The 16411-nt window shown below is 41.4% G+C and overlaps 2 protein-coding genes across 2 annotated transcripts; both read right to left on the bottom strand.

Moving 5' to 3' along the window:
- Window positions 1–259: 259 nt before the first annotated feature.
- LOC112221803 (coiled-coil domain-containing protein 42) lies at window positions 260–2084 on the bottom strand. Its single transcript, XM_024384151.2, has 5 exons — window positions 1903–2084; window positions 1599–1799; window positions 1127–1348; window positions 763–927; window positions 260–462 (listed from the first exon to the last, which is right to left on the bottom strand). Exons 1-5 carry the CDS (start codon window positions 2038–2040, stop codon window positions 379–381), a joined length of 810 nt encoding a protein of 269 aa, XP_024239919.1. The 5' UTR covers window positions 2041–2084; the 3' UTR covers window positions 260–378.
- Window positions 2085–2827: 743 nt separating this feature from the next.
- On the bottom strand, window positions 2828–14032 carry LOC112221802 (45 kDa calcium-binding protein). Its single transcript, XM_024384150.2, has 7 exons — window positions 13683–14032; window positions 7508–7882; window positions 6579–6715; window positions 5812–5925; window positions 5415–5573; window positions 4999–5174; window positions 2828–4461 (listed from the first exon to the last, which is right to left on the bottom strand). The coding sequence occupies exons 2-7, from the start codon at window positions 7825–7827 to the stop codon at window positions 4285–4287; spliced, it is 1083 nt and encodes a 360-aa protein (XP_024239918.1). The 5' UTR covers window positions 7828–7882; window positions 13683–14032; the 3' UTR covers window positions 2828–4284.
- Window positions 14033–16411: the final 2379 nt, after the last annotated feature.

Raw genomic sequence — 16411 nt, 5'->3', positions numbered from 1 at the left:
AGTAACCACAGTCCATTAGACCGCATTGCAAATGGTGATAGTCAACCTTGGATTCATTTGGTGAATTGTATTGAATCCAATGATGATTCATGAGTATATAAATAGTTGTTGGATATAAGAGTGAATGGTTTGTGACACGGTCATTCATACAATCTTACTATGTGAAGTGCTACATAGAACACACTGTAATCAATATATTATTGCCAACTGGTCAATCCCAAATTCCCCCCCCCCAAAAAAAATACACTATCCATGTCTCAGAATATCTTTATTTTTGATCTGATCAGTGTAATAATGTTGATAAGCAAAGGGCAATGACAATATAGTATAGAATCTAAACTTTCATACAAAACAGCTCTATTGATGGACGCGGATCATCTATCTGTGTCCGGTTGGCCCTGGCTGATCCGGCTTGTTCACCTCCTCCCAAATGCAGATCAGATCGGCTAGGAAGGTCTGGATCTGTCAAAATAAGTCATATTAGTTATGATTTTGAACACGCTGGTCTAGTGGAAATGCCCTCTGAATACCTGAGGGTTGATGAATGAGTAATAGAGGATTCACAATTTATGCAAATGTCTAGTCAATATATGATATCCGCTATATATTCTGGCAGATGAAGGAAATCCCTGTGATCAGAGACAAATTATGCATCAGAGCACAATGGTCACATATCAGGATGCTAATCATTTCTACCCCCCTATGATGTGCTGTGAGTTCATGAGTAATAATGAGTCGTGAGTTAACAGTACCCTAAAGTACCTTCTCCAGCTGCTTAATAGTGTCCTCTGGAGCAATAGGCGATTCCCCAGTGTCTTTCGCCCTCTTGCACACACACTGGTACAGATTAAGAGTGGCCATCTTGATTGTGCCCAACAGCAGTGTCTTCTTGGCAGCTGTGTTCTGAATGTGGGCCCATCTCGATTCCTGTATATCAAGAGAGAAATGATCATCCTTTGATCAAACACTTGGTTCCCTTTGAGGACACTCAGGGCTGGTGTCCCGGACACAAACTGAAAAGGGGAAGGTTCAGGACTAGCTTTATTAAGCCGCGTCTGGGATACTGTCCCTCAGAGATCAATCGCTGTAAAATACCCATAGGGAGCACAATCATCTCATGTCTCACCCAGATCATGCCCTCAGCACGGGCCTTGTCCAGCTGGCTCTGTAGCTGGGCCAGAGTGTTGTTGTAGTGCAGCAGGGTGTCATTGCTCTGCTCTGTGAAGCGGGCCAGCTGGGCCCGGGCGTTCTCCGTGCTGTCCTGGTTCTGCTGGGTGGTCCGCACCAGGTCCTCCCGGGTCAGCATCAACGTGTCGTAGCGAGACATCACCTGTCTGGCCTCCTGAAACTGAGATGCACAAAAGAAATTCCAAATCCACACCAAACCCCTACGGTTTAGGCTCTTGTGTAGAGGGACAGGTGTCAGCAATATGGCTACAATATTCCACCTGGCTTATCACAGGGCAAGATTGAGTCACCAATATATTGCTTAGAGCTATCCAATCTGGTCAGATACAAGTGGCTAGGGATTGGTTTGTCTGTGAAGGCCAGTCAAATCACACACTACCTCAAGAGTTCTAATCCTCACTATGACCTACCTGTTCACTGGCCTGTACCACTTTATCAAGGTAATGGGGGTATATGGCATTCTTCTGCACTCGTTTCTCCAGACGGTCCCTCTCTTTGACGAGAGCTTTCGTCTCCTCCTGGAGAGTGAGCAGGTCCACCTGCTTCTGAATGGTCAGTTCCCTCTCTCGGCCGGCCTTCCTAACAGCTCGACATCGTTTCACCTCGTTCTCCTGAAATGAGATCACGGAAGAGCATGACCAATTCATCTCAAAGTTTGACTGACGGGCTCAATAGTTTAGTCTAAGAAGTGATGTTCAGAAGCTATGACCGTACCTTCAGAAAGTTGTCAAATTTCTGCAGATATTCCTTCATCTGGCCCTCCTTCTCTATGAGCTCATCCTTGCGGATTCTCAGGGCTCTGAGAGTTGACTCAAAATCCTGAAACCCAAACCGAATGTAAAGTGAGACCATATCATACAGGAGGATTGTGTGGAGACTTGACTTAGAGGATTGTACTAATTCGTCATATAATTTTATTGCCAGGAATTGTCGGTTTGAGGTACAATGAGACAATTAAAAAATATATATATATGTACCTCTCTTTGCAGCGTCATAGCATTGTTGACCTCCATGGCCTCCCGTCTCTTCTGCAGTAGACGGGAGGAGGGGGCCAGCATCTCATCTGCTGCGGACGTGGCCTTCCTGTCAAAATGGTCAGTGGGGATTGACTATCTTATTTCTTCTTAACATAAACCATGAGCCTTCTGCTAATCATAATGTTGTGTTTGGGTAGGGAGAGGAAAGTCATACATTAAATGGAACAGATAGAAGCTGCTAACATTTTAGGGCGAAAAGTTCCTTCAACGTCTAGGTTAAACGTCATATTTTTTTACTCACAATAGCTGGTCTCGAAGGTTCTCGCCAAAATAGCTTTTGAAATAGTCTGACAAATTTACAGACATGTTTATAATATTTGGTCATAAATAAGATAATTCAAGGACTAATGTTATTGTTTTGACAATTTCTGTGGGTGGCTGTAGAAAGCCAATGCGGTTCACAGAATTTTGAGTCAGAAAATAACAATGGTCTCATAGCAACTACTACAAATAAAAACAGAATGAGGGAAGCTCCACTCATGGCAAGCTCTAAAAAGTTGTACCATTTAAAAAGCTTAGTGGAAAACTATTGGCCATCAAGTTAGTGTGCTAAAATGACGAAACATTTATGGACGCATAACACATTAGGGTACAAAGTATGGTCAGAGATTGATGAGAAATATTTATTGGTTTACAAGTAAAATCGGGAATACAATGTATAAAGCGTTGTCACATTCTGATTAGCGTGAGCTTTTTCTTTTATAAATTCAATGAGATGACAGGAGCTCAAGAGGGATCCAAATGACTGATATCTCCACAGGATATTGTTGTTGAAGCAGGAAAACAATTGATGAATGCATATTATACATATATTATAGAGCTTTGGCAAAGCATGACAAGGGCTAATACGGGATTTCTTAATGACAATTAAGTCATATTCACCAGAAATGTATGGAAAATATGTCATTATCATAACCTGAATAAAACACAAGTATTGAACAACAAAATACAACACTGGGAAAATACTGAATATTATTTTTACTGATTTATAAAAATGTCTTTAAGAGAAAACAAAAAACGCACACCAACAACAAATAAATAAATAAGTTAATTTCTTACACCAGTTTCAAACATTAAACTGAGATGTTGACAATCGACTAGCATTTTGGAGATGCTTAAAATGCACAATCCCATTTGGAATTATAGATACAAACGTAAACAAATGTATTGGAAATAAAATATATGACCTATTGCAGCAGGGAGTTAAAACATAATTATCACACATAAGCACTATTTGTAAAGAACAGGACAGATCAGAGAATCATAAACACCTATTAAAAATGTACCAGTGTAACCCTTAGTACAAGGGCAGCAAGCACATTATGGAGTCAGTGAGTGTGGAGAATACAGTGGTTACTGTGGTTCAGCTCAATCATGGACATGATTGCTAACTTGGTAAAGACCAGTTACTTCCAAGCAATAGTGTGGTACGCAGGTAGGCTATAGCTAATTTTGAAATGGCAATGAAAATATGTGATGTAATTACTTTCTTTATTTTGGATTTACCATTGTTGTGCGAGTTTAAAATCAACATGTTTGGAGTCAAATTAGAGGCCCTGCTACAAATAATAGGTTTGATTGTGTAATCCTTAATTTACACTACTTCGATAGAGGGGAGAAGAAAAAAAAAAAAGGAATCTCATTTGAATCCCTCATATACATACATTTCACAATATAGCATCCACACAAATGAACCATGAAGGTGACGTAGTGTCTAGAATGCACTGAAAAAGACCAATACATAGAGGTAAGACAATTCAACTTGAGTACCACTGTAGACACAAGGCAGACCTCGGCTATGGTTAATTCTGATGGGATGTTTAGAAGAGGCAGACAGTCCAGATATGAAGGATGTTTTAGGCCTTACTTTAAGAGTCAGTAGAGGAGGCCAGGGCGGGTCAGTCGGCTGGGACTAGGATTTAAACACAATTGCACACTAAAACATCCCGACATGAAGCTTTTTTTTCAAGACAGACCTGTCGTTAGAGCAGACTTACCAGGATGCCCCCATTAGAAGGGAAAAGGGAAGGATTTTGTAGGACAGTTTGTCTTTAAAGCTTTAGAACTCCTCGTGAACATTCCGGGCATAGTCCATGAGCTTGCTGCCAGTGAAGTATTCGCTGTACTTGAGAATCTCCTCCAGTTCCAAGTTGTGGTTCTGGTTCTCGTCAGCCACAGCAATCATCTGCTTAGCCTCGTTCAGCGCGTTGTACTCGTTCATCGGGTCCATGTACTCCTGGAGAGCAGAGAGAGCACGGGGGAAAGACGGGGGAAGGAGGAAACCGTGTAAAAAAAAAAATTTTGATGGAAAAACACTTTGTGTAAGCTTAACCTACTAAAATCATATACAAAGTATGGATAATGGAGCTATATACACATATATATATATCTTTTATAATATCTTTGAGAACTAACAAGCACCAAAATATGAACTACACAGTGAGGGAGAATTGAGAATTCCAAAAACAATGAATTTAGCAGTATTTATTTGTTATTTAAAAAACAGCATTAGCCATGGCAAAATGCATAGAATGGGAGAAAATGTGTTGTTTATAGGACATTTGCTTTTAAAACTGCAAAAGTTTCTCTCAGCTCCATGGAAAATGTGTAGAACTGCAGGAAATGTTCTTTAAAAAACTTTTGAATAAATAATTATTCAGCGCCAAGATGAGGCGGGTTCTGTCAAATTTAGCCACGCCCACCCAAACCCCTTTTTATTAGAAAAGACCATGCCATCAGGTCCTGCAGTATAACCAGCACACACGGCACCCACCTGTAGTTCCTCCATGGTTACGATGCCATCATGGTTGCCATCGATGACCTCCTCAAACTCCTTTTTCCTCTCTCGTACCCAGTCATCATCTATGTCCTGAGCCTGCTGGTTCTCCACAGTGCCCATGGGCAGGGAGATGAACTCCGACAGAGTCAGCTTCTTGTCACTGTCCTGGTCTGTAAAAACAACACAAAATACACATCACACTCAGATAGCTTTATAGTAACACTTTTCATGATCGATCATGGGCATCCACAACTTATGTATTCATTCTGCATGTTTGTCTTCCACCTTTAATTCATTCTCGTTTAAATACTCTTAACTATCACTTATACTAAAACGTATAGCATGATACATAGAAACAATAAACTGAATTCAAATCCAAACTAAATGTGAGCGAGTAGAGAAGACCGTACCTAGGTCGCGAACAATCTCCTTGACCATGTATTTGAGCATTCCTTTGCTGTGCTCCGGGTGCAGGAAGGAGAGGAACTCTTCCTCGTTCAGCAGCTGGTCGGCTGGGGGGTTATCAGCCTGGAACCAACGGTCCTTCAGACTCTCCAGCACCTCCTGGGCTGCGAAGAGACAGTAAGTACAAGCATCACTGGCAGAGCTAGGGGCAATAGGCTACTATGGGGATGTGATCAGGAAAACTTAGGGGGGGTAAATGATATTGGTTTGGGGGTAGGTCAGTTTCAATGATAGTATGAAAAGAGGATAGTCAGAAAAGCCAGAATTCCTGATTAATCAGTAGAAATGCACAGACGACAACCAGAAGTGTTGTGCAGGTCGTATCGTTGTGGATAAACTTACTCTCCTCGTCTACCTTCAGTTCTTCACTGTTCTTTATCTTGTCAGCCATTTCCTTCTTGTTGAATCCTTTGCTGGCCAGAAACTTCACCCGGTATTCATCCCATGTCACATGGCCTATGACGAGAATAGAACGGTTTAGGAATTGGGGCTAGACCGTTTAGGAAGGATTTTGAGGCAGTTTTGGTAAACAGTGCTGTATTGTCATCAGGTCTGAGATGTATTGTGGCCCACACATTTCAGGTCTGAGATGTATTGTGGCCCACACATTTCAGGTCTGAGATGTATTGTGGCCCACACATTTCAGGTCTGAGATGTATTGTGGCCCACACATTTCAGGTCTGAGATGTATTGTGGCCCACACATTTCAGGTCTGAGATGTATTGTGGCCCACACATTTCAGGTCTGAGATGTATTGTGGCCCACACATTTCAGGTCTGAGATGTATTGTGGCCCACACATTTCAGGTCTGAGATGTATTGTGGCCCACACATTTCAGGTCTGAGATGTATTGTGGCCCACACATTTCAGGTCTGAGATGTATTGTGGCCCACACATTTCAGGTCGGAGGCCCAACAGTAGGACATCAGTGTCGGTAACAAACGCATTGCTCTCAACGAATAGGCCACCATCATGGCTATGTATCAGGGTTGTATTCAATAGTCCACAGCTACAGAAAATGAAAAATATTGGTTATTGCTGAACAAGTCCAGGTAGTCCCTGCTTGTTTCAGTCTGTTTTCATCCAGATACGACTGTTGTCTCGCTTACCATCTCCATCTGGGTCCACAGCATGGAAGCTCATCTTGTTCTCTCTCACAGCCTCCTGGAAGTGTTCCTCTGTCTTCTCCACGATCCAGCGCTGCATCTCCTTGGCACTGACGCTCTTATCTTTATTAAAGTCCACCCTGAAGACAGTCAGCATTTTTTCAAACAAACACTCAAAATGGAATATCAAGTTCAAGTAGTTTATTCAAACCCACTCTCATATATCTGCTTCAGCCACAAACCCAGATTATTTTGGATATTCTTCTAACTAAGTAAGATGCAACCTTAGCTCAAAATATGCTTTGAAAATGTTTCAGCTTTCATGCTTTTCCAACACAGTCACTCCTTCGCCATATAGGGTCAAGATAATGGAACGGTGGTGAGGATTTGTCAAGGCACCTTGAAATTTGGCGAGGGTGACAAGTCGGACTAAAATACCTAGACTGTTTCGCTTCAACAGTATTTACAAAATCAGACTCCTAGCTTTTACTACTTGACACCTAGCTTACCCAGTATGGGGTGGATAAGGCCAGATATTTACTTAAGACTGCTGTGGTTGACCTAGTGGGTGCACTCACGTCTCCATTCTCAGGAACACTGCTTTGTTTATCATAAGAGATAATCTAGCCTCATTTGTTCGTGCCCACCCGATCCTTTAAAATAGGAACCGGACCATGAACGGTGTACACATTAACGGGATGGGTATAGGCTACTTAGACATGATCCAAACTCCCAACTAAGAAATGTGGATTTATCGTAATTACAACCTCGCACCTACACACCATTTCACAATGGCCCACACAAAAGGATAGAAATGCAACGCAGGCACTCTGCACAGATAAAACTGGAAACATCTGGTGGATGTACACAACACAGAGAGGATGTATATGACTCATGAGTCAAGACATTGAAAGCCAGTCATCCCCACTTACTTTCTGAAGATGTCAATGAGCTTGTTCCTGTTCCTCCTGGGCTCAGAGTCCTCTTCAAACTCCTCCATCTCCTTACCCAGGAACACCTCCTGGTGGAAGCCTTTATTGATGTGACCATCCATCTCCAGCTTCATCCCGTTCAGATGGTCTGGGGGAAGGATCTCATTCTCCTCCTTACTGGTGGGGCTGTTCTTGTCCTTCAGGGATGACATGTTAGCTGGCCGGGCATGGACGTCCATGGGGTTGTGGAGCAGGCAGAACAGGGCCATGGACACAGCCAGAAGGTGTCTGCGCCAAGCCGTCCTCCAGTAGTTAGCCATGGCTTCTTCCAGGTTCAGTGTCCTTGCTTGCTCAAGGACTGATGAACACACCTGTCTACAACAACAACACTGGGTCAGGTGGATAGCCTTATCACTTGACTATAATAGTGTTGTTCTTGGCTAGCTAGTCATAACAAGGACAACAATCATTTTTGCCAACAGCGCGGCGTGGTCGAAGTGGGAGAAGAAGAGGAGCTCACTTGGAGTCCATCAAAACTTCCAAACGGTTTAAACCATTTGATTATAAGACTGAGGTGAAATCAAAAGTTGTGCCTATTCATTGGCTATGTCATAGCACATTTTTAAAGATAAATATTGATCAATATTAGTTATAACAATTCATGAATGGGTGATGATGATTTTAGATCAAATATGTGTGTTTGTGTGTGTGTGTGTGTGTGTGTGGGGGGGGGGGTAATTGCCTAGTTTCCTCCCTTATGATTCAGCTCAGGTGCCTCCATATACCATAGACACATACATCATTTGCACACACACACACACACACACACAGCTCAGAGAGGCCCAGCTAATGAGCTCCATCAGCAGCAATTTACATTTTGAATGGAAAATGTGTTTGTGACCTATGGACCCCACATATCTAGATGCAAATGAAATCTTCTTGAAAGGGAAAGATGCACATTAGGGATGTAACTTTCACCAATAAACATTTAAACCGGGGACCTGTGCCTAAGATACTAGAGCATCAGTCCGAGGGAGCCCAAACGGATCCAAATTAAGCAAGCGTCGGTCAGAAAACCAATTAAGACGTTAAGAATAACCATTCAGTAATGTTGGTTTTATTTTATTATGGTTTTATTCCGAAAATATCTTCTCTGTTGTGTCTGAAATGATGCGTCCAGCTCATAGCCTATTGAACTTTTATGCATGTAACTGACTACGACTGTCAGATAACAGTGCGGGAGACAGTTGCTCGTGTCAACGAGAGGCAGGCCTATCCTAGTGGACTAAACCTCACTTCATGGTGAAGGACGTTTCTGATGAACTTCACCAAAGGCTGGAGCCGACACCAGGCTTTGTGGAATCTAGCTCCGACTACGTCGATTTGTAGAAGACCAATATTTAAAAAAAAAAAAGTGAATCATGAAAAAACGCCCACCTTGTTATTTTAAATACCACTACCGAGCAACAGCAACGAGCAAACAGTCCGTGTGTGTATTTTATTAACATTTATTGAAAAAGTACAGATTTCAGGAAAGAAAAGCAAGCAACTACAGAGGACAAATATAGGTACAAGGTTGGCATTTCATAATTCACTTCTTTTTTTAGGTATTGACCTTGGGCGAATCGATGTAGCTAGATTCCACAACGCCTGGTCTTGCCTGTATGCCTTTGGTTAACTTCCTTCACCGTGGAGTGGAGTTTAGTCTACAAGGCCTATCCCTGTTATAGGATATTCACCTTCATATGCTTGTAAAAATGGCTTTTGCCAGGTATAGCTTTGCATAGGCTTCATTATTCATTGCAATTAGCTGGTTCATTGTTACCAAATGCGCTGGTCTTTTACCGGAGTAGACACACAACTCGCATCCAACTGCTGATTGGGGTTTTCAAATCATTCGGATTCTATTTTTTCAGGTTCACCATAATATCTTGTTTTGGTAGTTTTAGTGTAAACAGTGTATTTGGTCATTTTTACATGAACAGGCTAATTTCATCAATTTGAGATTTTTGGTTCCAATCGCATGTCTTTGTGAGATGCAGAGTAGGTAAACAGATGATCCCTGCATGTGTGGATCCCACCGTGAAGCATAGAGGTGGTGTGATGGTGCTTTGCTGGTGACACTGTCAGTGATTTATTTAGAATTCAAGGCACACTTAACGAGCATGGCTACCACAGCATTCTGCAGCCATACGCCATCCCATCTGGTTTGGGCTTAGTGGGACTATCATTTGTTTTTCAACAGGACAATGACCAAACACATCTCCAGGCTGTGTACCGGTTATTTGACCAAGAAGGAGAGTGATGGGGTGCTGCATCAGATAACCTGGCCTCCACAATCACTCGACCTCAACCCAATTGAGGTGGTATAGGATGAGTTGGACCGGAGTGAAAGAAAAGCAAACAACAAGTGCTCAGCATATGTGGGAACTTCTTCAAGACTGTTGGAAAAGCATTCCAGGTGAAGCTGTTTGAGAGAATGCCAAGAGTGTGCAAAGCTGTCATCAAGGCAACGGGTGGTTACTTTGAAGAATCTAAAATATAAACTTCTTCAAAGTAGCCACCCCTTGCCTTGATGACAGCTTTGCACATGCTTGGCATTCTCTCAACCAGCTTCATTAGGTAGACACCTGGAATACATTGAAATTAACAGGTGGGCGTTGTTAAAAGTGAATTTGTGGAATTTCTTTCCTTCTTAGTGCGTTTAAGCCAATCAGTTGTGTTGTGACAAGGCAGGGGTGTTATACAGAAGATAGACCAAGTCCATTCTATGGCATGACTAGCTCAAATAAGCAAAGAGAAACGACAATCCAGTTAATTATATTGACTACGTCCGTCTTAGCTCGCTCATTAAAATGTCTTAATCGAAATTACGGATTTTATCCGCTCATCGTTCCCTTGTGCTATAGTTTATACATCTCAATTGTCAGTAGACTCCACATTTGTTGAAGCAAGTCAGCCATATCAGCTATCTTTTTTAAAAACACAGTAAATGAGGTTGAATGAACTGGTTTGCTGCCAGACAAAGCTCCGCTGATAGCCAGGTGTAGCAGTGGTAAGGATTCACTCCATGGTACTGTAAAGAAAGCTCTGCTGTTGGGACAGCTTTATGTAGGCCCAAACAGTTTATGGGTACCGTTTGTCACCGTTATAGTGCAATTAATGTATCGTTTAGTGTTGTGGCTTTGCTGGCATGCATAAAACATAAATATGTTGAGTTTGCCCCTCCAAGATTTACAAGCTAAAATCCTCCACTGTGTACATATAACAGGCTCACCTAACACCTTTTTTGCACTATTGGTTAGAGTTTGTAAGTAAGCATTTAACTGTTCACCTGTTGTATTCGGCACACGAGACAAACTTTGATTTGATATTAGATCAATGATCATAGGCTATAGAAATGTTCACTAAACTGACATGACTTGGTTGCCTAGTGTAAAATCTCCTTTCACACATCCGTCGGCGATGTCTTCAAGGATGGGAGGAATGAAGGATGCATAGGTTATCCCAAAACAGGGGCATCGTTATGCAATTTGTTTCTGCTATACTGCTAACGGCTACTTGTTCAACATAGAGGCTGGTGTCTAATCTAGGCCTGTAATAGGTTCGAATAATGGACCTTAAAATCCCTGTCCCAGCGCTTTAACCGACCCCGCGCCCCATCCATCACAGGTGTTCGGGGGAAGCCCATGAGCCTGACAGGGACACGCAAGCCGTGCATTAGCCTACATTCACAAGATAATAAGCCTAAATAAAATCGTCCAATTAAATCGGTATCGTTTTTTTTGGGGTCCTCCAATAAATCGGTATCGGCGTTGAAAAATCTTAAATCGGTCGACCTCTATCTTGAACTCATTAAATTCAGATTTCCCAGATGTTTTGTTTCTCTTCATTATTTCTCATCATATGACAAGAATTAAAAAGGATTTGCCAGTAGATTGTCGACTTGATTCATGATGATGACGACTGCTAGCTTGCTAGCTAATATTTTGAAAGAATGATCAGTCCAATCAAAGCTGCGGAAGATACAACGTGATTTGACGTAATTTTATCTGTGGCCAATGACCTTGAGCTTTCTTGGATGGGCACTTCTAATGTAACTCTATGGCAGCACCCAAGGGGCTTGAAGTTTCGAGCTCTACCATTTGGCGGTGACGTAGTGTCCCTATGAGTGACAGAACACTGAGCCAATCACGGCACAGCTAGAGAACATTACCAACCCCTACGCTCCGTATTCCCCGCTAGCTATTCCCCCCACCACAGAATGCAAATAAAATAAAATGTTATCGGTCACATACATATGCATTAACATCTGCTAACCAAGTGTCGCGAAATGCTTGTGCTTCTAGTACCGACAGTGCAGTATTATCTAACAATTCCACAACAACTACCTAATACACACAAATCTAAAGGGATGGAATAAGAATATGTACATATAAATATATGGATGCACGATGACCAAGCGGCATAGGCAAGATGCAATAGATGGTATAAAATACAGTATATACACATGTGAGATGAGTAATGTAAGATATGTAAACATTATTTAAGTGGCATTATTTAAAGTAACTCCTGATCCATTTATTAAAGTGGCCAATGATTTGAGTCTGTATGTAGGCAGCAAGCCTCTCTGTGTTAGTGAAGGCTATTTAACAGTCTGATGGCCTCTGATGACACTGCGCTAGGCTGAAACACCTGCATTTTGGAGCTGCCTTACTCAAGAAAGCAAAAGAGAGATCAAGTTTATATGCAGCTTTATTAACTCAACTAAAAAAAGATTGTCTGCAAACTAATGTGTGACACATATTAATTCCAAAACAACATGCAAAACAGGTAGCCACTGGAATTTCGACATATAGGCTAGCTGTTAGACTCTATGCAAGGTGTTGGCATACGCAGGGGATTGAGGATAACGTTGTAGCGAATTTGAAGGGCAGCCTGCAGGGTCTGAAACGCACAAATCCATGTCTTCGCGGTCTGTGACAGTACCAAGAGAGTTAACTCCATTAGGTGTCCTGACAATGCACCATGGCTGTTAGAATGGTATAGCATTGCTTTGGGGATATCTGGTGTGAGTGTGTGCCTCCAAGGACCACATTAAATAGACCACTTTATTTTATAGTGTAGGCAACACTAATCCACCCCTCATGCGTGGATCAGTAAATGTAGAACTTCAGAAATGGAAACTTATATTCTATTATTCAAGCTGAACAAGTGTATTAGATCATTAGACTGATAAGCATTACAAGGACCAAGCTCTCTAAAATGCCAAATGGTCTAAACCATTTACTTTTGAGAAGGGGGTCAAATCCAAAGTTGCATTATATTAAAAAGGTGCAAAATGCAGAAATCGCACTACCATTTCCTGGTTGCTAACATTTCAGTTTCAGTTTGTGACAAAACAAGCAATGTTAAGTGTAGAGAATCATTGTACCAAATATTGTCAAATATTTTCAATAACTAAAAATATTGTATTTTCAGCTGGTGTACAAAACCAAAAGTAAGAAGCAAAAACAAAACTTAACGGGAAACAGAAATGGTGCACATAGACCACATCTACCACTCAGAACTGCATTCAAGCTATGCAGGGTTGGTCCTGGTCAGTCCCTGGATGGGAGACCAGATGCTGCTGGAAGTGGTGTTGGAGGGCCAGTAGGAGGCAGAGTGCCTCTGGTCTTTAAAAAAAAAAACATATATATGCCCTGGGGCAGTGATTGGGGACACTGCCTTGTGTAGGGTGCTGTCTTTTGGATAGGAAATTAAACAGGTGCCCTGACTCTCTGAGGTCATTAAAGATCCCATGCACTTATTGTAAGAGTAGGGGTGTTAACCCTACTGTCCTGGCTAAATTCCCAAGCTGTCCCTCATATCATCACCAGCTTACATTTGGCTCATTCATCCCCTGTAACTATTCCCCAGGTCGTTGCTGTAAATGAGAACGTGTTCTCAGTCAACTTACCTGGTTAAATAAATATAAATATTTTGCAACGAAACCGTTTACTCTAGGAAACAAAAAGAACGAAACGGGGAGGGTCCTAATTGAATTTGTCCAATATACAAATATTTCACAACAAACTAAACGTTTTGCAACGGAATCAGACTAGTGAATACACCCCAGCATATCTAATAAACCGTCTAACGTTAGCCGATGAGAGGACAAGGCTTGATGACCTACCTAGTGTTGAACTCCAACGACACAAAATCTGGAACGCTGCTCCAAATAAATTGCAGGAAATTGAACAGATAAGGCACTAGCTAGTTAGCTAGCCCACCTAGCAATGGCGAGAATGCATCGTCGTACGAGCAAAACAAAACTGTTAGCTAGGTTATATTTCATGTACACATGGCTGCCACTACGAACTTCACGTAGGAACAAACGTCTCACTTTAACTACCGAATCAATCCGCATACACAGCAAATGTTTGATTAGGTGAGTTGGGGGATTTCTATTTTCAGGAAACAAGCTGCTACTCACGCCGTGTGTACACAGATTGCGTCACCACGTTGCCGTGCGGTACATCTGACCAAAGATTATGGATATACTGACAAGATACATGTCTCCGCCCTTACCATGGGAGTCGTTGTGCACAAAGTCTATCCTGGTGGATACGTATCATTATTCTAATTTTTTTTTTTAAATATTCGATGAGGGCTGTTGACCGCCTGTATTCAATGGAGAGGGAGCGAGAGAGAGAACGCTATTACAATAGCCATAACATGACACTTGAAATGTTCATTCCTCTGAAACTTGTAAGTGTTCTTTTTATCTTAATTTTGTATTGTTTATCATCTATTTCACTTGCTTTGGCAATGTAAACATATGTTTCCTATGCCAATAAAGCCCTTTACATTTATTTGAGATAGAGGCTATGCTACTAGCCTCATCTCATGAATATGCATAGCCATCTTACAATTCCGATATTAAGTGCTATTGTAAAGAGTTGCCGGGATATCACGTGCCCTACTCATATCTCACGCAGTAAATAAGCCATTCATTTTTATTTTGCCCCAATTCGAAATTGATCTCCATACAAAAACTCCTTGCTTGGCGGCGGAACAACGAACAAACGCTATCTACTGGAGGGAGACAAATGTTCTGCCTAGTTGGCCTCTCTTCCTATTTCTCTCTGTTGTCACTCAGGTTGTGATTTCGTCCTTCCTGATGAAATTGGGGGCGTTCGTTTTTGAATCGCTTGGTGCCCTGGGGTATTGAGTTTACTCACGACCATTCTACAATTCTCCGTGCATCAGGGGAACCGGCCGAGGCAAAACGAGCGTTACCCAGTCTACGAAGATGGCATTTGAAAACCACCAATCTACAGTAGACTGACCACTAGCGGGGGAGTTGGTAATTGTCACATTTAAAGCCACATTGTGGTTGTGCAAGTTGGTCACTAATAAAATGTAATGCACCCAATTACATTTTCACATGTAAATAATGCTTGATTACTATGAATCTGTAATTGCTCAAGTTAGGAGGACAACAATACTGATTTTAGAGGTACGATTGTTTGGTGCACTTTTTTAAACTTCACCTCTGGGTGGCACTGTGCACAAAAGTTATATTTCTACACAAAACATAAGTGATGAGGCTCCATCCAGATCATCACCTCAAAAGTACAGTATGTGTAACTAACTAGGCTATGCAGATTTTATTTAGGCAGACTTTGACCACTGGGGTCTCAGTGGTTGATAAGATATTCTGAGAAACGTTATTTTTGTATTGGTAGGGTACACATATTTTACAGATGTTATCGCAGGTGCAGTGAAATGCTTATGTCCCTAGGTCCAACAGTGCAGTAATACCTAACAATACAAAACAATACACACAAACCCCCCAAATTAAAAGAAAGAAATGAAGAAATATGGAAATATTAAACAAGCAATAAAATACCATGATCGGTTACCAGCTAGAATCCTTAGATGCTACATACATTGTTGGACTTGTAAATTAAAAGTAGACTCAGCGATATGACATAGATACAGAAAGTAAACAGCATAGTGGGTCCATTTCTGCAACAACTAAGATCGTTGAAGCGCGAAGCTCAACTCCTCCACTATTTTGGTGTCCTGGCTACCAAGCTGTGAACAGCATGAAGCTAACCCATGCACATGCTCAGATACTGTGTGGGACTATGTGAGAGCGACGTCTCACATCTCGCTCATCTCAATATTTGCTGTGCTGCTTGTGGCAACATAATTTAGCTGAGTCTACCTTTAATGATATACAGTCAGTTTCAAAAGTATTGGGACAGTGACACATTGTTTTGTTGTTGTTTTGGCTCTGAACTCCAGCACTTTGGATTTGAAATTATACAATAAATATGAGGTTAAAGTGCAGAATGTCAGCTTTAATTGAATTCATATCAGGTGAACTGTTTAGAAATTACAGTACTTTTTTGTCAGCTTGGGGATTTGAACTTGCAACCTTTCGGTTACTAGTCCAACGCTCTAACCACTAGGCTACCCTGCCAAACCAATGTAGTTACATTGACTGATGTAGTCATTGCGTGCTATCAATATAGGACCAAATACTTAACTTTTTACAACTTAAATACACATATAAGTGAATTTGTCACAATACCTTTGGTCCCCTAAAATGGGGGGGAGACTATGTACAAAAATTGCTTTAATTTCTAAACGGTTCACTCGATATGGATGAAATTACCCTCAAATTAAAGCAGTCTGCACTTTAACCTCATAGTATCACTGTATCATTTCAAATCCAAAGTGCTGGAGTACAGAGCCAAAGCAGTAAAAAATGTGTTACTGTCCCAATAGTTTGTAGCTCACTGTATACCCATTGATTCTTGAAGAACATAACTTATAAATGCCTCATGAGCTTAGTTCAATTGCCGTACCACAACAGAATCCAACATTTAAGCTTATTTTACTCAAATATTT

This window comes from Oncorhynchus tshawytscha, linkage group LG22 (genome assembly GCF_018296145.1).
Source record: "Oncorhynchus tshawytscha isolate Ot180627B linkage group LG22, Otsh_v2.0, whole genome shotgun sequence".
NCBI classification, from domain to species: domain Eukaryota; kingdom Metazoa; phylum Chordata; class Actinopteri; order Salmoniformes; family Salmonidae; genus Oncorhynchus; species Oncorhynchus tshawytscha.
This window is presented reverse-complemented; position numbering and strand designations above follow the sequence as displayed.

What these genes read in the sequence shown, in the direction of transcription:
- LOC112221803 (XM_024384151.2), bottom strand. Translation starts at nt 2,040, where the DNA reads ATGGTCTCACTTTACATTCGGTTTGGGTTTCAGGATTTTGAGTCAACT. An exon ending in AATTTGACAACTTTCTGAAG is followed by an intron (nt 1,800 to 1,902) that starts GTACGGTCATAG and finishes ATCTCATTTCAG; the next exon opens with GAGAACGAGGTGAAACGATG. An exon ending in TGGTACAGGCCAGTGAACAG is followed by an intron (nt 1,349 to 1,598) that starts GTAGGTCATAGT and finishes TGTGCATCTCAG; the next exon opens with TTTCAGGAGGCCAGACAGGT.
- LOC112221802 (XM_024384150.2), bottom strand. Translation starts at nt 7,827, where the DNA reads ATGGCTAACTACTGGAGGACGGCTTGGCGCAGACACCTTCTGGCTGTG. An exon ending in TGTGGACCCAGATGGAGATG is followed by an intron (nt 5,926 to 6,578) that starts GTAAGCGAGACA and finishes TTCTCGTCATAG; the next exon opens with GCCATGTGACATGGGATGAA. An exon ending in TAACCATGGAGGAACTACAG is followed by an intron (nt 4,462 to 4,998) that starts GTGGGTGCCGTG and finishes TCTGCTCTCCAG; the next exon opens with GAGTACATGGACCCGATGAA.